The sequence below is a fragment of the Lolium perenne genome, chromosome 7 (genome assembly GCF_019359855.2).
Source record: "Lolium perenne isolate Kyuss_39 chromosome 7, Kyuss_2.0, whole genome shotgun sequence".
In the NCBI taxonomy this organism is placed as follows: Eukaryota; Viridiplantae; Streptophyta; class Magnoliopsida; order Poales; family Poaceae; genus Lolium; species Lolium perenne.
The window spans coordinates 73,029,892-73,046,750 of NC_067250.2; the positions used below are offsets into that span (position 1 = coordinate 73,029,892).

The 16,859-nt window shown below is 43.8% G+C and overlaps 1 protein-coding gene across 1 annotated transcript; it reads left to right on the forward strand.

Annotated features, from left to right (window-relative positions):
* The first annotated feature begins 7,845 nt into the window (after nt 1–7,845).
* On the forward strand, nt 7,846–13,981 carry LOC127317093 (pyrophosphate--fructose 6-phosphate 1-phosphotransferase subunit alpha). Its single transcript, XM_051347617.2, has 18 exons — nt 7,846–8,047; nt 8,488–8,660; nt 9,392–9,504; nt 10,318–10,506; nt 10,610–10,677; nt 10,805–10,888; nt 11,298–11,351; nt 11,645–11,725; nt 11,807–11,900; nt 12,047–12,120; nt 12,187–12,297; nt 12,382–12,426; nt 12,511–12,567; nt 12,675–12,779; nt 12,858–12,974; nt 13,115–13,215; nt 13,390–13,555; nt 13,640–13,981. Exons 1-18 carry the CDS (start codon nt 7,976–7,978, stop codon nt 13,766–13,768), a joined length of 1,833 nt encoding a protein of 610 aa, XP_051203577.1. The 5' UTR covers nt 7,846–7,975; the 3' UTR covers nt 13,769–13,981.
* Nucleotides 13,982–16,859: the final 2,878 nt, after the last annotated feature.

Consider the following 16,859-nt stretch of genomic DNA (forward strand, 5'->3'; position numbering starts at 1 on the left):
TTGAACAACATAAAGCTTCAGCTGCCTAGATCGCAAGATGCGATCTAGGCAGCATGATGCTTACCGGTAGAAACCCTCGAGACGAAGGAGTTGGCGATGCGCCGAGATTGATTGATTGGTTGAACGTTGGTTGTTGTTTATTTCATAAACCCTAGATACATATTTATAGTCCAGGGGACTTTCTAACGTGGGAATAATCCCAACCGGGCACGGGCCAAACTCTATCTAATCGACACGTATCCTACTATATTACAGATACAAGGGCAAACTAGCCCAAACTTCGTGTACAAGGCCGGTTCACATATTCTTCCATATATATATTCTTCAAGCCCATCTCCAATCGCGGCCCACCTCTGATCCGGTCAAATTCTGGTGATAACACATGCCCCCCTGGTTTTGGAAATGACAATTCCAAAATCATTTTGCTTTTCCTTCGTCGGGTCATGTCGTGGCAGAGGTAACCGTCGCAGTATCCTCCATCATGATGCCTTGCCTCTTCCACTTCTGCGTGAACTCCCATTTTTGAAGAAGGTTTCGACGAAGGACCAGCCGATGACACCCCAATCGGCTTTTAAAACAGAGCATCTACCAGGCCAGCTGCCCCCCGAGCCTCAGCCAAGGCGAGAATACTGGTGAAGATGCACAGATCAGACCAAAGGCTTGGAACTCAGAAAATTCTGAGACAGCCACCCTGCCGATTCAGCCGCTCTTGACCCCATCGATTGCCTCTTCCCCCGTTGAAAACCGATGTTGTATGCCAAAACTAACTTCTGACAGCACTGTTGTAATCGGCTCATTGCAGCTGAGGAAGCTCTCATCGTTTGCCCCCTCGAGGAAGCAGAGGGCCTCAAGAAATCCGTGTGTTGCACCCCAACCGGTAGATCTTGCGTAATTGTACTAGAGTCGATGGTTGTGCATCGGCTGTATGTCATGAAAAATCATCTATGGAAGAACATTGCAAAACCAAATGACATTTGGACTGAAAGGGCAAAAGGTGGCATCTTCTGGATATTATCAACATAAAGTAATATAACAAGTGCAATATGCAAGTATGTAGGAATCAATGCACAGTTAACACAAATGTTTGCTTTTTTAGATAGAAGGAAATGGGTAAATTGACTCAACAATAAAAGTAGAAGAAAGGCCCTTCGCAGAGGGAAGCATGGATTGCTATATTTGTGCTAGAGCTTTGATTTTGAAAACATGAAACAATTTTGTCAACGGTAGTAATAAAGCATATGTATCATGTAAATTATATCTTACAAGTTGCAAGCCTCATGCATAGTATACTAATAGTGCCCGCACCTTGTCCTAATTAGCTTGGACTACCGGATCATCGCAATGCACATGTTTTAACCAAGTGTCACAAAGGGGTACCTCTATGCCGCCTGTACAAAGGTCTAAGGAGAAAGCTCGCATTTTGGATTTCTCGCTTTTGATTATTCTCAACTTAGACATCCATACCGGGACAACATAGACAACAGATAATGGACTCCTCTTTTATGCATAAGCATGTAACAACAATTAGTAATTTTCTCATATGAGATTGAGGATATTTGTCCAAAACTGAAACTTCCACCATGGATCATGGCTTTAGTTAGCGGCCCAATGTTCTTCTCTAACAATATGCATGCTTAACCATAAGGTGGTAGATCGCTCTTACTTCAAACAAGACGGACATGCATAGCAACTCACATGATATTCAACAAAGAATAGTTGTCAAGCGCCCCGTAAAACATGGTTATCGCACAACAAGCAACTTAATAAGAGATAAAGTGCATAAGTACATATTCAATACCACAATAGTTTTTAAGCTATTTGTCCCATGAGCTATATATTGCAAAGGTGGAGAATGGAATTTTAAAGGTAGCACTCAAGCAATTTACTTTGGAATGGCGGAGAAATACTATGTAGTAGGTAGGTATGGTGGACACAAGTGGCATAGTATTTGGCTCAAGGATTTTGGATGCATGAGAAGTATTCCCTCTCGATACAAGGTTTAGGCTAGCAAGGTTGTTTAAAGCAAACACAAGTATGAACCGGTACAGCAAAACTCACATAAAAGACATATTGAAAGCATTATAAGACTCTATACCGTCTTCATTATTGTACCTTTTATCATCATATCGAAGCCGATCGCTTGAACCGGCCTCCTCTTTGTCCTTGCCACCAGAGTGACTGCTCTCTTCTTTGTCTTTACCATGGCGGTATACAGAAGCTGCACTGGAGACCGACTTGGTGAAAATCCTCGTCTTGAACACGCAGCGGGTAGATCCTGTGCAAATTTTTTTTTTACTGGCCGATTTTTCTATCGGCCCCCAATATTTCACTGCACATGTATCGCACATGTTCATAGCATCTGTCTATCTGATTATGTGCCCCCCGAGCCGATTCTCAGTTATCGCAGATATCGGCTCTGCAGTTATCCACAGAACTATACCTGAACATCGGCTCTGCAGACATGACCAATACCGATTTCCTCGAGCTCTCAAGCCGATGTGGTCCCACCGGGCGTGCCAGAATGTGTTGCTGCCAAAACCCACCGGCGGGCAGCGACGGGCAACACCGTAGAGCCAGGAACAACCTAGGGCTGCGGCTGGCCGAGGTCCCTCCGAGCGACGGTCCGCAAAGCCTTCTGGTACACACGTCCGATGCTGATGCAAGGGCGTGCCACCTGACCTATACCTGGTCAGGAAGGTGATGGAGATGCCTCGCTTAGTTTCCTGCATGGCATACACGTAAACATTAAATACGAGCCTCGATCGGCTCTCAGGTTATCCTGTGAATCGGCTCAAGGAGCCGATCCACCCATGATTCGTACGAGGTGCACGAATATATGGTGGTCCTGCTTGATCAAGATAAAGCTAAAACGATCTACGACGATCTGGGGTTTTCACCGCATAATCGGATCATCCTACTCAGGATTGGGCCTCGCGGCCACGCACGGTGATCGTAAGCCGATCCTAGATAGGGCCTAAAAACCAACACGAGGTTGATCCCCGGAACATCCTGTCTAGGACTAGCGAACGACACCCTACGTGCCGCTGGATCCTCCAACCCTTTCTAAGGCCTAACTATTGCAGATATTAAACTAATCCTTGTAGAACAAGGAGCAACCGTAACGGATCGGATCTACTAAATTAAGATCAAGCGGGGTGCCGCCCCCACACCTAAGATAGGTGTGAGGGCGGCTAGATATGCAAAGGTCGCACTACGATAGCATATGATACGAAGAACAATGCTAACCCTAACATATCTAAGATAACTACGTTGCTCGCCATCAAAAAGGCTTCAATACGAGCAACGTTTGAACAACATAAAGCTTCTGCTGCCTAGATCGCAAGATGCGATCTAGGCAGCATGATGCTTACCGGTAGAAACCCTCGAGACGAAGGAGTTGGCGATGCGCCGAGATTGATTGATTGGTTGAACGTTGGTTGTTGTTTATTTCATAAACCCTAGATACATATTTATAGTCCATGGGACTTTCTAACGTGGGAATAATCCCAACCGGGCACGGGCCAAACTCTATCTAATCGACACGTATCCTACTATATTACAGATACAAGGGCAAACTAGCCCAAACTTCGTGTACAAGGCCGGTTCACATATTCTTCCATATATATATTCTTCAAGCCCATCTCCAATCGCGGCCCACCTCTGATCCGGTCAAATTCTGGTGATAACAGGAAGATAACATGTTTCTCCCTAATAATGTAAACATGGTGTCCCCAAATGAAGCTCACTTGCAGTTGACCCTTGGGAGAGTCGAAACACATTTCTTCTCCATTCTTGAGGAGCATGATTTGACCAGAAAGTTCTCTCCAGACTGTCTCCTTCTTTGGGAGAAGTATTTTGCTCCCCACATGCATGGACCTGCTAAGCAAAACACATATGCAGTAGTGGACATTCCTGTGAGTTGGTTTAACTTCATTACTCTCATGCTTTTAACTACAGAAAAGTTTGATTGGGCAAAAAGTTTTCTTTCTTCACAACTCTAGAATATTCATAAGGAACCCATGCTTTCAGAAGAATCTATTCAATTTGCTATCCCAGACAAATGTGCTACTACAGAGGCACCTCTTTGTATTACTCTGTCTAACCAGGATAAAGAATGCTCTCATAACTCCCAAAAGGAAAAGAAGGGAAGGGAAAGCTGTGTTGGTTGAATCTGAGGTAAGAAGAAGTCCAAGACTTGTTCTGTTAAATGATGGATACAAAAACCATGTCAATTGCTCAGCTAAAAATTGCCTGACCTGCAATGCTGCTCCACCAATTGTCAATTCTAAGGTGGTTAAAAATCTGGCAATGTCTTTCTGTAAGGTTCCTGAAGAAACTGTAGCAAGAAAAATACTGAAGAATAGCAAGACACCAGGAGGAGATCTCAAGACTACATTAGCACCTGGAGTGATTGGCAACAAAAAGATCAAGGAGGCACACTCAAGTTCCCAGGGTAAGACAAGTGGGAAGGTGCAAGATATGTCTGCTGCCATTGTTCAGCTGGCAAAGAAGAAAGCTCCCAAGTAGTTTCCAATGCAGAGCTTCCTCTTTTCTTTTGCTTTTCATGGGACCTGTTTGCTCCCAGTTCTTGCTCTGAACTGGTTTAGACCTGGTTATGTCAGTTTGCTTCAGTATTGTGTAAACTCTCTTTATATCTTGGTGTCTTGTGATGTAATGAGATCAGCTTTAAACTTCTTAATGCCTAGAGTATCCTTTGCTTTGGGTATGATCTCGAATATATATTCTGATATTTATGGATAATTGCAAATCTTGGAAAATTATGAACTGGAACCTGAGGGGCATAAACTCAGAGAAAAAATGGTTGGCCCTCTACAATAAAATTGAAGAATCTGGATGTGATATTATCTGCCTTCAAGAAACTAAGAGAGAGCAATTTGATTTGGCTTATATTAAAAAATTCTGCCCAAAGAAATTCAATAAATTTGAGTTTGTTCCTTCTGTGGGGGCTTCTGGTGGATTGATCATTATTTGGAATGGAGCCCTTTTCAATGGTGAATTGGCATTTCATAATGACTTTTCTATATCAGTTACTTTCGAATCCAACCTATCCAATGATTCCTGGATTCTTACCAATATCTATGGTCCTTCACAGTCAAAAAAAATATCTATGGTCCTTGCCAAGCTGATAGGAAAGCTCTTTTCATTGATTGGTTTGCCAATATTGACATGCCTCAGGATACTGATTGGATAATTATGGGTGATTTTAATCTCATAAGAAGTCCCACAGACAGAAACTAACCTGGAGGGGACATTAGTGATATGTTTCTTGTTAATGAGGCAATCAGTAATCTTGGCATTGTGGAATTACCTCTAAAAGGTAGAAAGTTTACTTGGAGCAACATGCAGAAGGATCCCCTGTTAGAAAAATTGGATTGGTTCTTTACTTCACCCTCTTGGACTGTTTCTTATCAATCTACTTTTGCATATCCTCTGGTTAAACCCACTTCAGACCATGTACCATGTGTGGTTGTCTTCAACACAAAAATTCCAAAAGCCAAAGTTTTCAGAATAGAAAATCATTGGATGCAGCACAGTGAATTTAAGCAAGTAGTGCAAGCTGCATGGAACATTCATGTGGGATATGGTGATAGTGCCAAAAACATAAATGCAAAATTCAAGAATCTTAGAAGAGGACTCAAACTGTGGGCAAAGAATCTCCCTTGTTTAAAAAAGGCTTATTGCTCAAGTAAATGAAGTTATTGCTCTGTTTGATGTCTTGGAAGAGTTCAGAACTCTATCTGTAACTGAATGGGGTCTGAGGGACACCCTAAAAGCTCATCTTATTGCTATATTGCAGAATCAGAACTCTTATTGGAAGCAAAGAGGGAAGATTAAGTGGGTTAAGTTAGGTGATAAGAATACAAGAGTCTTCCATACTAAGGCTACAATCAATTAAGGGCATAACTACATTGCTAAGTTACAAAATTCAGACCAAGCAGAGGTCTATGATCATAAAGGAAAAGCTGCAATATTGTGGAAAGCCTTGAAGGATAGAATGGGTTTATCTGATAACCCAGAGATGCAGTTCAACCTTGAAGGCATCATTGATTCTAACATTACTGAAGACATGAATGTAATCCTCCAAGCTCCTTTCTCAAACAAGGAAATTGAAGAAGTGGTCAAGCATTTACCAAATGATAAGTCTCCTGGAGTGAGCACTCAGTTAGCGCTGCAATTTGGAACCCTAACAGCAATCAACGACATGCGCGAACTAGTATAAGAGCAGGGGCTAGAATCTGAACTAGCCGATCCAGATCCGCGGAAAACAAACATGTGTGTTTGAGTGTCAGTTTTAGTTCTAACTAGATCAAGCAAGACGAAAACCAGCGGCACAGCGACAAGAGAGCACCACGGTAACAGATAAGCTAAGCAAAACAAAACAGTCGGCCAAGCACTTTAGTAGCAGAAGTGTGGCGTTGGGGTGTAGCTAGCATGGGAGTAAGGTGTTGGGTAGCAGCTGGCAGCGGAGAAAGGGGTAGCCGGTAGGGGGATCTCGAAATAGCCTGCATCCTAACAAACCCCCTAAAAATCAGAACAAAACAACCACACTATTCTCTGAAAAAATCCTAATCAAAACAAATCGAACAGTGCGTGTACGGGGGAGAAGATGGAAACAAGCACTAACCTTCCGCCGCCAATGATGGAAATGAAGGAAGCAGACCATCAACCAGACCCTGCCAGCAACGAGAATACTGAGGAACAAGAACTATAGGGGCGAGAAAGGGGGCGGAGGAGGAGACTACTAAGCAGTATAACTTGGATAAATTTCCTACTCTGAAAGCATCACTGAACATAATGAATATATTAAGTGCGAAAGAGTCCTCGTGGCTGCTATATCCGCGAGAATTCCTAGTGTTCCAATTCATCTGGTTACAGAAAAAGATCTCCCACATCAAACATGCAACTTCTTGTCGCATACTCCTGCTACTCCCACCTACGCTTCTCACATCACATCCTTGGTCCTTAAACTACCTACTGCTGGTGTACATGAGAGACAAATATTGCATATGAACAACCCCAAAATTATGCAGCGACCAAAAATAACATTTGTGAAAATGTTCCACCAAAAAATCCTATCACCACATTCATGTTGATTTTGCTAGCCTACTTCCTGGGATAGATGCTAACTACAGGACCCCATTTCTCTAATCAAGAACATGAGTTGCGAACTACAAACAAAGTAGCACCACTAAAAACATCATATGTGCGGCGTCCGTGAATATAGCTTCCATAGGCGAGAGATGTTGCGCAGCACCGGCTGTCCATGGAACAAAGTCTAGGGGAATCTCTTAAACAGTAAGAATCCTAGCTAACATGCTGAAGAAAACCCACAAAATCAACTGGAGAAACCCTAACTAGAACGAATCTAGTAGTTCCAGTACGAGGATAAGAAGGAAACGATACTAACCTTCCGCTGCCATCGATGGAGAGGAACGAATCCAGTAGTTCGCGTGTAGTTCGCGTGCGGGGATCTCGAAAGAAACAGAACTCGAGCGAGGAAGTGGCTGAGGCAGAAGACCGAACTCGGGGGATGAATCGGAGAAGAAGCTCTACTAGTGGCGCGGAAATCAAGAAGAACGAACAGGGAAAAGCTAGAAGAAGCAGCCGACCGTATATGGGCCGGCCCAAAAGGTAAGAGGGGGTGTGCGGCGCTCCGTATACACCGACCTGGTCGGTGTATAGGATTTGCCAACCTAGCTAGTCTCATTTGATATTTGTCCGTGTGTTGGTGCAGGGCGCGTGAGGTGTTTGCGTTGTTGGTGCAGGCCCAGCGCGCCTCTCTCCGCTCCCGTATAAATGCCTCAGCCCCCGCTGTTTCTTTATTGTTTTTTCAGCGACGCACGAGCAGAACCCCGTCCCCGTACCGAGAGAGATCCCAGACAGAGGAAAACACAACCCCCGCCGGGCCGGCCGGCGACGCGACATTGCGAGGAGTCTGATCGGTCGAGGCGAGATGGGCAGCGAGCTGTCGAGCCTCCAGAAGCAGCGCGCGCTCTACCACCCCGCGCTCCCGCCCTGCCTCCAGGTAACCCCACCACCAGCCTCTTCTGATTCCCATCGCCGTTTGCCTCGCCATTGCACCGCCGATCGGAATCCCCTGGTACGGATCCCCGAGGGATCGATCTCGTCGACGGGCGGCCGTGGTGGGGACCCTGGGTTACGGCAGTGCGGTTTATCTGCTTCGAATATCTCCCTTCGCTTTCGGCGGGGTCCTTCCTGGAGGGTGGGGGATTAGGTGTACCAGTCGGTAATGCGCCGATCCCGACTCCCCGCCGATTCCCACCGTGGAGGTGGATCTGAGATTCCCAGCAACGCCGGCACGGGATCGCGACGAGGCGGGGCGAAAGCACCAACACTCTAATTGGATAATCTTTTCATCTTCCATGGCCTGCGCGACTGAGCGGGTCGTTTTCTTGCATTACAAGTTAATGATGATGATGGGTCGTTTTCTTGCATTACCGCCAGGGCACTACGGTGAAGGTGGAGTACGGCGGCGCGGCGATCGCCGCGGACAGCGGGGACTCGCATGTCATCAGCCATGCGTTCCCACACACGTACGGCCAGCCGCTGGCGCATTTCCTACCCAAGACGGCCAATGTCCCGGACGCTGCCGTCGTAACAGAGCACCCTGTCGTCAGGTACACATCTTCGAGATATGATTTTCTCAGGGGAAGATCTTGTGGATATGTTCACCTTGTGCTGGCATTTAATGAGACAGTTTTCTTGCGTCTCAAGAAGATGTTCTGGTCTGACCAACTATTCACCCAAAACAAAAACAAAAAAACTACAAATTCAGTTGGGGATGAAACAAGACTCTGAACTGTCAATATACTGCCGAATATAATGTTTCCTTTTCTGGATTAGATTAGCTCATGACGTTTTCCATTTTATTCGAAGTTTTATGAGTGTATCAAACAAATAACCAATATGTGATGAAGGTGTAATGGGTTGAACATGTCAATTCTAATAAGTTATTAACTAAAGAAACCACAGTTTACAATAGACAGTAGACACTGTGACATCCTGGCCTAGGGCTTAATAGGATTGATAGGATACTCATACCAACAAGTTGCAACTTCTTTTGAGGATGGGTGACCGCCCGGGAAGTAGTTCCCGGGTGCGCACGAGTGAGTATTCACATATTTTAACTATGGCCGTTACCGTTACTTACTCTATTTATTCGGGAAGATAAATAATGTAAACCTGTGTAATCGTAATCTATCGCTGTAACTCGACAGGATGGAACTAAAATCATGATTTTCTTGTTAGATGGTTTCTGAAAAACATTCTGATATACATCCATATTTTTTTTTATAATGACTACTATCTATTAAAGTTGATTCATTTTAAAATTACGTTTGAGATGCAGGGTTGGTGTCGTCTTCAGTGGTAGGCAGTCCCCAGGTGGGCACAATGTTATATGGGGACTACATGATGCTATAAATGCTCACAACCCAAACAGCAAACTTATCGGTTTTCTTGGTGAGTGGATGTTGGTTTATTCAGAATGGTCCAATTAATGGAGTTTTAGCTTTCTTATTTCTTTTTTTTCAGTCCAAAACTGATACACACATAGCTAGGGCTGAAGGGCATCTTCAGATCATAATATGAAAAGCACAGTGATAAAAGTTTCCCTATTTTTTGGTTGAAATCCTACTAGATTATTTATTCTCTCGTATTATCTGGGCACATGAGCCACATGTGCACAAAATTTACACTCAACAAGCTAACAATTTCTTAGGGCCTCTCTGATTCAAATACATTTTGAAGGACTCTACGTGTTCTTCGATTTGTATGACTATATCATAGGAATTTTCCTAGAGACTCCTTTGCAACCTATTTCACACGAAAGATTTATTGTTCAATTTTCCATTCTTTTCTAGTGCAATCACACTTCATTTCGTACAAATTGCTGTGATTCTCAATTTATATGAAAATGCATGAGAATATAAGTCTACTTTTTTTTCTATTACAGTGTCTTTGCAATAATCCTTTCAATTAAAGAGGAGACGCTTAACTGCATTGTACACTGATTCAACCACATCAAATCATGAAAATTTGAAGATTTTTTTTTGTATTTGGCCAATGTAGAAGAAATTCAGTGCGGCAAGCAGTGCCTAGTGCCACAATTAGAATTTTTAAAATACAAAGATCAAACTCCCTACGTGTTTTTTTTTGTCTCTGCGTGCACGTTGGAGGCCCAATGTTGACTTACACATCGGCTGATACCGCATAACGAATCGTGTATGCTCGCTTTTACTTATTATTAGTATTTATCTTTTTGTGCTGAAACAGGTGGAACCGATGGTTTGTTTGCACAGAAAACTTTGGAAATCACCAATGAAGTTATTTCTTCATATAAAAATCAAGGTGGTTATGATATGCTTGGTCGGACTAGGGATCAAATCAGAACAACTGAACAAGTAAAGGCAGCAATGAATACTTGCCAAGCTTTGAAGTTGGATGCTCTTGTAATAATTGGAGGTATTATTTATTAAAATCAGCTAAGATAAGACATGGTACTGACTGTAGCTATATCATTTACATTGGAAACATGCCCTCAATGCCTTCTTTACTTTTTATTTAGGTGTCACATCCAACACAGATGCTGCTCAGCTTGCTGAGACTTTTGCTGAGTCAAAGTGTTCAACAAAGGTGGGTGAAAATCGTCTAATAAATCTTGCCCTTTCATTATACACTTTTCATATTGGTCCACATCCCACTAGTAATAAGTATTTTCCTTACATAATACAAGATCCTGAGATAATTTATTTTTCGACAGGTAGTTGGTGTTCCTGTAACTCTGAATGGTGATCTTAAGAACCAGTTTGTAGAGACAACTGTTGGTTTTGATACCATATGCAAGGTACACTACTGTATATATAAAAGTATTGAGTTGAATCATTCATCTTGCCTTTGCTATAACTTCTAGAGATTCACTATCCGCCTATTACTTTTTATTGACCTCTCTGGCTGTACGAACAGTACCTGCTGGGACCATACCATTAATATTATTTGATTATCTTAATTTTTTTAAATGTTTTCGGCGTAGATTTTGCTAGGGAAGCAAACGGGGAGGGGGGGGGGGTGCCAATATCCTGCATCTAGTTCATTTTGAGATTTCTTGTTCAAACTTTGATACAAAATTTGAATTAGAAATCTTAAAATGAACTAGAAGAGGGATGTTTGCGGGACCCCACTTGACACCTTAGATTTTGCGGTATTTTATTTTACATTTTTTTCAACAGTAACATGAATTGCTACCTTGGTAACAGGTCAACTCACAGCTCATCGGTAACGTCTGCACTGATGCTCTTTCTGCTGAGAAGGTAACACATAATGGATGATGAACTTCCACTAATACATTCATGATTGCATACTTTCTTTGTGAATGGTAGTAATGTATTCCTAATTTCAGTGATCTTCTTTCTTCTAAATACAGCATATCATGCTACAACCTCATTACTGATAAGTCTGTCTTCATTATCAGGGTGCTATGTATTCCTTAAATTATGTTGAAATTTTGACATAAATAAAATTTGAGTATATAGTATATTTAGTTATAAAATTAGTCCCTGCATTGTTTATCCCTTTTTAAAGCTCTGTTATCTTTTGTCGTCAGTATTACTATTTCGTTCGCCTGATGGGGCGGAAAGCATCTCATGTGGCCTTGGAATGTGCTCTTCAATCACATCCAAATATGGTTAGGCACCCTAATTTAATTTTTTATTTCCTAGTTGATACATAATATATATTAAAAATTAATCCGAGTTAAGAATCACAGGTTTTACTCGGGGAGGAGGTTGCTGCATCAAAACTTACAATTTCTGACATTACAAAGCAGATATGTGATGCTGTCCAGGCAAGGGCTGAAAAAGGTAGGAGTTATGTGGTTCTTACAAGATTCATATTCTAATCGTATAACATCAAGGTTCCAGCATAATCAAATTATCTTGCGCTCTTAAGTATGTCATACAGTTGCACATCTTCCCTTATTATCATAGCATGATACTATTTTGTGCAGATAAATATCATGGTGTTGTACTTATTCCTGAGGGACTTGTCGAGAGTATTCCTGAATTGTACGCTTTGCTTCAGGTCAGTATCAGTACCTAAAACAATGTTGTTCATGAAATATTCACTAAGCTTAGCTTATTTTTGTAGGAAATTCATGGGCTACATGATAAAGGTGTTTCCATTGAGAACATCTCTTCTCATCTTTCCCCATGGGCTTCTGCTCTATTTGACTTCTTGCCTCCATTTATCAGGAAACAGGTATGGATTTCTTGTTTGTAATATATAGATATCCATAAGTAGGTAAAGTTGTTGCTGCAATTTTATTTTGTCTCTGCCGTGCAGCTACTACTCCATCCAGAATCTGACGATTCTGCTCAGCTTTCTCAGGTACTTTAGCCATTCGATCTGTAATTTAATCTCATTTCTTTTGCTTTACATTCCAGATAACAATTACATATTCTTATTTTGCAGATTGAGACTGAGAAGCTTCTAGCACAGCTAGTTGAGACAGAAATCAACAAACGTCTGGTTAGCATCCCAGAAACACTGATAACAAACAGAGTTATTAGTTCATTTGTTCAATGAGCACCACCTTCATCAGTGCATGTTGTTATTTTCTTTTTTGGCTTATTTAGGATGAAGGCACTTACAAAGGAAAGAAGTTCAATGCGATTTGCCACTTTTTTGGGTACCAAGCCAGAGGTGCCCTGCCCTCAAAGTTCGATTGCGATTACGCTTATGTAAGTATGGCCTCACTTCTCTATCTTATGTGCCATCTGGTTATTTTGCTTGATGACCTGTTAATTGCCTGGTCCCAGATTCTTGGTCATGTATCCTATCACATCTTAGCTGCTGGCCTGAATGGTTACATGGCCACTGTGACAAATCTTAAGAGTCATGTGGACAAGTGGAAATGTGGCGCTGCACCTATTACGGTGAGCATGCCTATTGGATTATAATTTTTTTATGCTTTGAAGATACAATTCTTTTAAGATTTGTAAGTCAACCATTTCATACAAGTTCAGGTCAACTGCAAAATAAACACATAACCATTTCTTCATTTCCTCATGACCAGTCTATGATGACTGTAAAGGGGTCGCGAGGTCCTGCTGCCAGTCAAATTGGGAAGCCTGCTGTCCACATGGCGAGCGTTGACTTGAAAGGAAAGGCATACGAGTAAGTATGATATGTATTCCGATATTTAAGCAGCATCTTAGCTCACTACTTCCAACCTATTCTTCTATTCTCCGATCCGTTGCTTTGTTGTAACCAAAATACTCTGTTTTTTCACTGATAAAATAAAAATACATGTAGTCCTATTTACCAAGAAAATTGTTTTGTGCCTTGAAGGTTGTTGAGGCAAAACTCTTCCAGCTTCTTGATGGATGACATCTACAAGAACCCTGGACCACTGCAATTTGAAGGAGCAGGTGCAGAGGCAAAGCCTATTTCATTGTGCGTGGAAGATAGAGACTACATGGGGAGGATCAAACAGTTGCAGGAGTATTTGGAGAAGGTAAATCAACTAAAATTTCGTCATATATGACTGTTGATAACTCTTTTTGTTGGTTGTCATGGTGCTTGTTTGAATGTCATGCAGGTGAAAAGCATGGTGAAGCCTGGGTGCTCGCAAGATGTGCTGAAAGCTGCACTAAGCTCTATGGCACATGTGATGGAGCTGCTGACCATCATGTCTTCGCCGTCTTACAACGGTCAGGCAACCATCTGAGAGGAAAACTCGGAGCATTGGACATGCCTGGAATCTCATGTGGTTCCACAAACATATTTTTCGTATTTTTGTCGGTCATAAAAACCGTGAGCTTGATAGCTATCTGCTCATAATCTGAGAATTTTAGTGGAGATTGATATGAGTTGGAACAGGAATAATTGCCCTCTTTTAAAGAAGAAACAAAAGAGTTAGAGGACATCCTCATTTCCTTCATTTCCTTTTCTTTGCGACTAAAGGTCTACTAGGTGCAATAGATCCCAATGATCCAATTGATGGCAGCACATAAGAACCCCTGAATTCACCCAACCCTTATCACTTCTGGTTGAACCAAGATAGGCTGGATAGTGTTTAATTCATAGGATTTTGAAAATGTAGGAATAAATATGGCAAAATCGCATACATTAGGAGGATGCATTAATTTTTCTGGAAGATACAAGTTCTATGAGTTTCCCTTTTATAGAGTCAATTCAACTGTTTTGGTTGAGCCGCATTGGCTGGCTTGTGGTGTCGTGTTGTAACGGTTTTTCGGCCAGTTTTCCTCATACACGGACCAACTCTTTTCCTCCTATATTAATGAAAGGCAAAGCTTTTGCCTTGTTTAAAAAAAAACAAATTTCAGATAGTCTAATGTATAAAACGTTAACATCGCTCTCGTCCCGTGTCACGGCACAGGGGCGACTCCCCGTCCGCCGTCGCTTGAGGGCTCCCCTCCGGCTTATGCCGCCACTGCCGCTGGCTCTAACCACGGTTTTTGCGGGGCCTACTGCCAAAGGTTTTGGTGTAGGTCCTCTTCTCTCCATATGTTGGGGCCACCAGAGGCCGGCAGCTGCAGCTGGGGAGCAGTGGCCGGAACTCGCAGCGAGCGGAAGCCGGGGCGGCCGCACCGGATCTCGGTTGGTTCCTCTTCTTGCCAAAATAAGTATGAGACGACTGCTCTCTCTGCCTATAAAAACCCCACATCGTTTCGTTGTAGACCAGTGTGCTCTCTCTCCAAGAAGTTCTTGGTGACTGCGCGACGACTAATGGCTAGCGGTTGCGGCGGACCTGGGCACAATGGATCTGGGGATCCAACGCCTAGATCTTGTGGCGGACCTGGGCGCAATGGATCTGGGAATGCAATGCCCAGATCTTGTAGCGGTGGTGGGTGTTCGGGCGGCAGCCCAACCGGATTCGTGTTGAGGCTAGTTGTCTGCTCTACGCCGCCCGGTGCTGTGTAGGCTGACTCTCCTTCCAACATAGGGGCTTGAAGGACGCCGGGGCGGCCGCCCTAGGGAGCCGTTGGTCGTTTCACCGACGATCAGTGTGTGGTGTTCATGGTTGTTGTGGCAGGAGGAGCTACAACAGGTGCATCACAAAAAGCTTCGCGGGCGTCCATTCAGAAGTGCGGTGCTACAGACTACGTGCTCCAGCAATCTAGGTGCTCCCATGCCGCTGATTTGTCTGACATTCACCCTTTTGATGAGGGAGCTCATTGTTGTGGAGCTTCGCTTCTCACCCTCGTGGGTTTGTGGCTCTCTGGGAGAAATCTCTAGCTTTGGGTTACCAAAGAGGGTGGCGTCCGATACGTCACTACCTCCTTGGAGGCATCGCCTTGGAGGGCCTGCATGTGGAGGCTTGCTCGTATTTCTCTATTGTCGATGTGGTGGATGTCGGGGCAGCGGCGCCGAGAGGTTATGTTTGCGCTCCGAGGCGGCGGCCTCGGGGAGCATAGCGGGTGGTGGTCTTGTGAGGTAGGGCTAAGACTCTTCATGACTTTGGGGGCAATGTTGTGCTGCTAGTGTGGCGGTTTTATCCGCTCGGTCGACGTGTCCTAGAAAGGGCGGTTGGACTTTATGTCGGGGTGGCGGTCCCAGATGAGTTGGTCTGATGGGCGTGGTCTGTTGCTTGTGGCCCATGGTAGCTTGGGCTACGGGTTGGCGGCTTGTGCCGCGTTGCAGCTCGAGAGCGAGCGGCGGTATGTCGGGACGGAGGCCCCGGAAGGTGGTGGTCTTGGTTGTCTGCGCAGGGCGTGCTAGGGCAGCAGAGTCGAAGCGGTGACTTCGAGAGTTTCTGAAAGGACGAGATATCGCCTGGAGGGGGGGTGAATAGGCGTTTAAAAACTCTTACGGATTTGGCTTGTAATAATGCGGAATTAAACTATGTTTATTCTACAAGCACAAACCCTAAATATGCTAGTCTCAACTAAGTGCAACAACAACAACTAGATCTAAGCAAGATATAATTGATACTTCAAGCTCGATGGCTATCACAAGGAAAGTAAACTCGGGTATAGAAATAACCGATGCACGCGGATGAAAGGACACGGATGTCGCCTAGAGGGGGGGGTGAATAGGCGATTTAAAACTTTTACGAGATGGGCTTAACAAATGCGGAATAAAACTAGCGTTTACTTTGTCAAGCCCAAAGCATATATACTATGGTTCACCTATGTGCACCAACAACTTATTCTAAGCAAGAGTTCACCTATGTGCACCAACAACTTATGCTAAGCAATACAAGCAAGTATGTGATAGCAAGATATATATAACTTCAAGCACGATGGCTATCACAAGGTAAAGTGCATAAGTAAAGAGCTCGGGTATAGAGATAACCGAGGCACGCGGGAGACGATGATTTATCCCGGAGTTCACACTCTTGCGAGTGCTAATCTCCGGTGGAGAGGTGCGGTTGCTTAGTGCTCCCGAACGCCACAAGAGGCTCACCTTGAGGTGTGGTTGCTCGATGCACACCAACGCCACAAAGGCCTCACCCCAAGATGCGGTACTCACACCACACACCGAACGCCACGAAGGCGCCTCACCTAAATCTCCGGTGACCCTCGCCACAAAGGCCTAGGTCACGGTTCCACTAAGGGATTTCCTTCGAGGCGGAAACCGGGCCTTACACAAAGATTGGGGCACACATCCACAACTTAATTGGAGGCTCCCAACAAACCGCCACAAAGGCCTAGAGTCCGTCTAGGGTTCCAAGAACCCAAGAGTAACAACCTTCTTGCTTTCACCACCACGAATCACCGTGGAGAACTCAAACCGATGCACCAAATGCAATGGCAAGAACACCACAAAGATGCTCAAGTCCTTCTCTCTCAAAT